Raw genomic sequence first — 6,915 nt, 5'->3', positions numbered from 1 at the left:
AATCGAATTTATGGTCGGATTCAAATTTAAAAGTTGATTCAATCAACATCTCAAGTTGAACTAACCTTAGGTTTAAGTATGTCATGTCTGACTGGTTAATGTATCGAGTAGATCTATGAAAATGATATACAAGTTCAGACTAAGTAGCATATGACTTGGTCTAATTTGGGTCATACTAAAAAAAACTAAATATGATTTATGTCTCGGCAAACTCCCTAAGAGTTATAACTAGCCAACCCAAATTACATTCCAAATAACTTTTTATATTTAAAGTTTCAAATTGTTTTTTACATATATAAAAAAATAATTATAAAAGAAACAAAATTGCCACATGCTTGCAAACTAAATTGCTATAATCAACGGACGTTGGTTCAAGTGGTACATGCTTGATTCCCCTTAAATAAGAACCCGGGTTCGAGTCTTATGGATAAAAAAATGTCCGTTGGGAGAGTTAGCTCCACTTACCTATGGATGTGCCCGGCTCGGACATGATTGCCTCTCCTCCAGTGCGATGATACATGTGGGAAACCAAAAAAAACTAAATTGCTATAGAGCGACAAAACACTAGATTGTTATCAATTTATAACAACCACAATTAATAAAGGTCAATAACTAAAGTCTACAAGAACACCATGTTATCCAATATTTCAATTTGCCAAACAGAATAGATAACCTAAAGTTTAAATGAGGAACATAAACACTAAAAAAAATACAAAATAATAAAAATTCAATTCAATGATAAACAATAACAAGTCAAGAATATAATGCCTTTCTCTTGTCCACACTGTGAGTACTTGTAAAATAAATAAGCGCATCATAATTAGATATTACAGTCAATAAGTTAATCTTAAAACTTGAATCACTTCAAAATAAAACTACAAATCACTTACCATATAATCAACATTCTTATCTGCCCATTTAAACTTTACCACTGGTCTCAACAAAGGGTTCTAATTCCTATGAAAAGGTTTTACATCATCAATATCTAGAAAGCCAACCTATTTTGAGAATAATGTATCTTATCATATTAGGAGATAACTTATCTTCTCTAACCAGTAAAAATATGACATTTGTGCTATTTTGTTTATTTTTAAAAATATTTTTATAGAAAATGATGAAACATGACACATATCATAATTTTACTGACAAAAAGAAATAACTTATCTCCTTATATCAGAAAATTCTTCATTCCCTTTAAAAAAATCTACTATGAAAACTATATATTAGGTCGAAAGATGCAACTATTCTCTCAATCATGAATTTTATTGTCCTTTTTTAAACATAAAATGTATTACTAATTTAATTCCCTATCTTATAAATGGAATAGAAGACACATTTTGATGTCATCTTTTATAACTTAAGGATTCTATTAGTGTAAAAGAAAGAGAGAAAAAGATCTACAGACTAGAACGTGAAAGAGTTTTTTACAATCCAATCATTATGAACATTTAAAAAAATAATAATCAAAATGAATGATAGACTATACTTACTCTATATATATCTACTCTCAGTACATAGATTTAATACTCAAAGAAAAATTAGCACCTCAATTCTATAATTTTAGTAATGAAATTTCAACATTAGTTTTATTAATACCACTTTTCACAATTTTTTTGGCATACCAAATATATTCTCATACTACGATAAATAACTAATTTATTTCGGAATATATTATTATCAATGTTATGAAACCCGAATCAGACATCAAATTAAAAGATGTCTCATATTATGTTTAATTGGTGAAATCATCTGGTTGGATTGAGTGATTTTATATATAATTAATAACTTTTACATATAAACATATAATTGTATTTAAATTCAAATATTTATATAGCTAATAATTATGTATAATTATACTAAAATAATATTTCATCATTTGTTTTGATCGGAGTAAAATAAAACATTAGATTAATGTTCCATTTTTTAAATTTGAAGTTAAGTGTCCGATTCATTTCCTAGACTATTTCAGTTTAACATGGTCAAACTAGAACTTATCATCTTCAAAGTGGTCTAACCCTTCATTCAATTAAGATTGCAATCCAGAGTCGTTTTCAAATACAGTAAGCAATTGAACCGGTCGAACCGTCTAGTTCAGTCTAGTTCTTACAACACTGGTTATTATATTTCTCAAGAATTAAATATTTGACTTTTTCGTATATATGAGAATATAACACTCTTACATCACTACATCAACGTATTGGTGATAATTTTCACACTTATTTCTCATAATTAGTGCTGAAAATACTATCACTCTTTAAATAATAATGAAATTATTAGGATTTATAAAAAATTAGAACATTTTCCTATATGTTCCTAGTGGGATGAGACCCTTCTAAAATGAACGAGCAAGTAATGGTACATCAGATAATAATAAATAAATAAATAAATAAATAAATAAATAAATAAGTAAGTAAGTAAGTAAGTAAGTAACATTTGGTTTTATTTTCCCATCTCTATAAAGGCGCGGATCGGAGGTCAGGGAGTCACCACCCTATCAAGAAGCTCAGATCTGATAAAAATGGAGGCTGTTGGGGCCCGACTGGGGCGGTCATCCACCCGGTATGGACCGGCCACGGTGTTCACTGGACCGGTGAGAAAGTGGAAGAAGAAATGGGTCCACATATCTCCCTCTTCCTCTAATTCCAACACCAATCACAGTCATTCTCATTCTTCTAATGGTAGTAACGGTTCCCAACTCCAACTGTACAAATGGACCCCAATCACTCTAAGCCAGAACAACACTAACGGAAACTCCGACGCCGGCAAGGAGGAGGCGGAAGCACTGGAAGAGTCACCTCGCAAAAAATTTAAATATATTCCGGTATTTCAAACTTCTATTACCATTATTTTCTATTTTCTTCGCTTGAGTTTTCTTATATGGTGATTGCCTTATTCTTCATATCTTCCCATGAGTTTAGCTTAGGGTTTTTGATTTAAGAAACTAATAGTTGGATTAGGAGCTTTTTAAAGTTTTGGCGCTTAGAAACTAAGAATTAGGTTAGGGCTTTTTATTTAAGAAACCAAGAATGGGGGAATTAAATTTGCAATTTATAATTTTGTTCACTGCATTGAACTTTACATTCTCGGTCCCAGAATGCATGAGCTTCCCACCTAGTAGATTATGGGGAGATTAGATGTACACCGTCTTATCCTTACAAATGAAGATTCTGTTTCAGGATTTTAACCTGCGACCTCCAGTTCATAAGGCAAACAACCTTACCTATGATAATAACACTGCTTATAAATAACTATGATTGTCTAGTTTGCCATACTATACAATACATATGCTTATATATATATAATATAACTATGTGGTTGCTAAGTTACTTGATAATAGCACTGCTCAGATATGCCAGCAGCAAGGTTACTTTCAGTTAATAACCATGTGCAGGAGCAAAATGTTCTGTACTTATGGATACACGGAGTGCTTATAAATTAGGGCTAGGGAAATGCATGTTGTGTGCGACTGAGTCTTCTTATTACCAAACATGTTAGTCTTGTACAAAGATGATGTCAAATACGTCTGTGATGGATGCTGATGCTGGATAGTTTTACAATTCTGTCAATTCTTGTATTTATATGTTTTCAAATTCATCAATAGTGACAACAAAAGCCAATCCCTGCTTGATTGCAATTAATCTATGCAATCAGCTAAACAAGATAGTACATGATATTTGTGTTCCTGGCACATTTACCACATCGATTCTCTTTTTATGTTATATACAATGGAGGAAAGGAAGAAAGATAAGATTGTGAGGATGCTTAATTTGTTGACATCATTTCTTCCACTCATTGTTCATGAAAATGCCTTTTTTTGTGGCTATCCAAATGACAAGCATATAAAAAAAATTAATTTTTCGTTACCGGGAACTCCAAGGAATAGCATTGTGTGGGTAAATTAGCTGCTTTATCTTATTACTAAATGTCATCTTATCAAACTACCCACTCTGGAGTATTGCTTGGCCAAAATTTTGTAGAAAGTAGAATCAGGAACAAGAAAATGTTAATTATTCTATTAGCTTGAGTATTACCCTCTCAAGTGTCAAAGTTCTTTGTTTAAGAAATGAAAATCACTGTAGTAGTCTAGTTTGAGTTCTCCTGGATGGAAATGTGTTATGTCTTATGCTAAAAGCACTGTGTTACCGCATATAAATGCAGGGATCCTGATCTCTCTCTTGAACTTCTGTATTCTTTTTAGGGGCACGGGATCATTCAAAATCCCCATGCGATGGTTCTTAGCTGAATACATCCATGGGATAGCTGATCTCATTTCCTGAATAGCCGATAATATCATTTCAGTTCCTGACAAGTTTTTGTAGTATAGGATTATTGATAGAACATTCAGGATAAGTTTTTTCTTTGTCCGTTATATTATTAAGACATGTATAATAAGATAGTCCTTGAAAGATTAGCAAGACCAATTTGGTTCTCAAATTTAATTCTTGATCATCACATGAGTGATGACATCAATTTGGTCCCATTAAATAGGGGTTCACTCTACTTTTAGTTATTTTGATGCATCTTTAGTTTGCTAGATCTAAAGAAAAATGATCTGCTAATGCTGCATCACTGGTAGGATTTCAGGTTGGCTGTGACAGTTAGCTGTTTTTGCTCATAATGCCATGATTTGTTACTAACAAAAGATGGATGCTGATCACATATCCAGGCTTAATCTAGTGAATTGGTCCGTGTTGTAGTGTTGTACACTTATGTTTCTTAGGTACTTTGCACTTATGTTGGAGATGGTTTGTGCAACCTTGAATGGTATTTGTCATGTTCCCTATGAACACGTTCTCTGGTCTTAGATGGAGTATACCACTCGGAACAAGAATCACCTGTGGTTTTGCTCTCAAATTCAACAGTATTGTACTTATGAATCATTGTTTAAAATTGTCACACAACTGATAATATCCGACAGTAATAACTATACAGAATACTGGAGTACTGGACTAACTTGAATTTTTTAACCATAGTCATCTTTGTTATACACGTAGATGATGAATCATTCAAGTTTTCCTGCTTTTGCTTCTGAATTTTGAATAACCTAGATGGGTGGCGATAATTTAGTACTGATATCTGTTAAATGTTGAGAGGATTGGCAAGACTTGGTAATCTAGGCTGTCTGATAACCCAGGTCGCTGTACTAGAGGAGAGAAATGAGGCTGCTGAGAAGGTTGAAGATGAAGCTAAACCAATTGATGCTGATCCAAGTGTGGCTGAACCAACTCGCAAGAATGAGAATTGGGATGAAAAACCTGACATAAATGATGTCCCAATGGAAGAAAGTGAGGTAAACCTTTGCTTTTCATTTACTTCACATTTCTCTTCATATTCTTCTATATTTCCAGAATAAATATTGTCAATCAAGCAATGACTGCAGCAACACTGTAGTAGGTCTACAGAAATAGATTAAATGACACCGTTTCTGTGCTTAAGATTAGATGATGATGATTTTTATCTGTCTTGTTGATCTTTGAACAAACAAGTTTTATGGTTCAAACAAGCAATATGCAATTTGAGTAATTATGGATTGGGAATATTATTATCATACATCTCTCAATTCTATCTTGTTTGTTATTATCTCAATTTAAACTCCACACAGGCACTAGTGACCCACTTGATCTAATTTCTCTACTATTGACTTTTGGTCGTGTATTGAAGTCTCAGGACAAAAATCAGGTAGTACGTCAAGATTTGAATGAAAGCTTGGATTTAAGTTTGGGGTTGACATCACACGACGATGAACTTGATTCTGATTCAAAAACTCAAACAAGAGATGGCCAATAACCGAAGGCGATTTCGAATATGAACAGAGGCATCAATTATTCGAATAGGGAGGAACATAAATGCTTCGTTATGGACATTTGTCTGATGAAAGGGCATTTTCCAATAGGCTTCCATGTTCACCCAGTGGTTATCTTAGGTTGGAGTTATGTAACAGCATATCCTATAGTATGTTTTATTTTTCATTGTGTCCTTGTTGGGCACACCCTAATATTCGGTGCAGGAAGAGATTATATAGATTTTCCAAAATCATTGGACAGATTTTTTCCTAGACAATTATTGAGAAATTGAGATGGCAGTGTAGCACATGTTGGATTTGCAAGTTTACAAGCTACATAAAACCATGTAGATGTAAAATGGATTCTCTAAATGCAAACATCTATGTTTCCTAATTAAGTTGTGTTGGTGTTCCCTCATTAACTGGAAAGATGTATGCTAGTTTGCTTCGGTTTATTTTCTTGGCCGAAAATGGAAAAAAATAATAGTTAGAGGCACTATTTGGCAAAGCAGAAAATGTCTCCATTGGTTGATTCATGTGGCCAAGAATGTAATGAGAAAGACTCATATAAAGACATATATGTATGTAGAGATAACCAGTAAAATTTTGATAACACATTAAAAATTTATTTCCAATTAAAATTTAGTTATAAATGATAATACCAAAATGTATAAATACATTTGTCTCCAAATATGATGTGTTGTATGTCTCTATACAAGTTTTTCTCGAAGAGAAATTAATCACATATAGAACCTTTTGATATTTATGCACGTGTGCACAATACCATGAATTTTCAATTATAATAATGTCCTTGTCAGTTACAACAAAAACAACAAATAAGATAGGTGATAGTAGATGGAAAAACAACAAATAAAATAGGTGATAGTAGATGGTTAATCAATTTTAAGAATATTATTTATAAAATACAGTATTTGAGAACTCAAACTATATTGTTAAACAAAAAAGCAAACGATTATTCATTCTTTTCCTCCTCATGGTTTGGATCTCCAAATCATTTACAACAGAGAAACACTTTCTGATGCCATACATATTGAAGAAGTTGTGTACTATTTGTTTTCTTTATGAACCAAGGGTTCCTTTCCAAACGTACAAAGAGTGATCTCTTTTTCACA

The 6,915-nt window shown here is 32.5% G+C and overlaps 1 protein-coding gene across 1 annotated transcript; it reads left to right on the top strand.

The window, feature by feature from the left end:
* On the top strand, window positions 2,452-6,106 carry LOC109334837. Its single transcript, XM_019570812.1, has 3 exons — window positions 2,452-2,821; window positions 5,135-5,290; window positions 5,662-6,106. Exons 1-3 carry the CDS (start codon window positions 2,519-2,521, stop codon window positions 5,785-5,787), a joined length of 585 nt encoding a protein of 194 aa, XP_019426357.1. The 5' UTR covers window positions 2,452-2,518; the 3' UTR covers window positions 5,788-6,106.

Source organism: Lupinus angustifolius, chromosome LG19 (genome assembly GCF_001865875.1).
Source record: "Lupinus angustifolius cultivar Tanjil chromosome LG19, LupAngTanjil_v1.0, whole genome shotgun sequence".
Taxonomy (NCBI): Eukaryota; Viridiplantae; Streptophyta; class Magnoliopsida; order Fabales; family Fabaceae; genus Lupinus; species Lupinus angustifolius.
The sequence above is the reverse complement of the archived record's forward strand: the minus strand, read 5'-3'. Positions and strand labels throughout refer to the sequence as shown.

Coding starts and splice junctions, on each gene's coding strand:
- LOC109334837 (XM_019570812.1), top strand. CDS start 2,519: ATGGAGGCTGTTGGGGCCCGACTGGGGCGGTCATCCACCCGGTATGGA. Junction 2,822..5,134: donor AAAAATTTAAATATATTCCG/GTATTTCAAACT, acceptor CTGATAACCCAG/GTCGCTGTACTAGAGGAGAG. Junction 5,291..5,661: donor TCCCAATGGAAGAAAGTGAG/GTAAACCTTTGC, acceptor CGTGTATTGAAG/TCTCAGGACAAAAATCAGGT.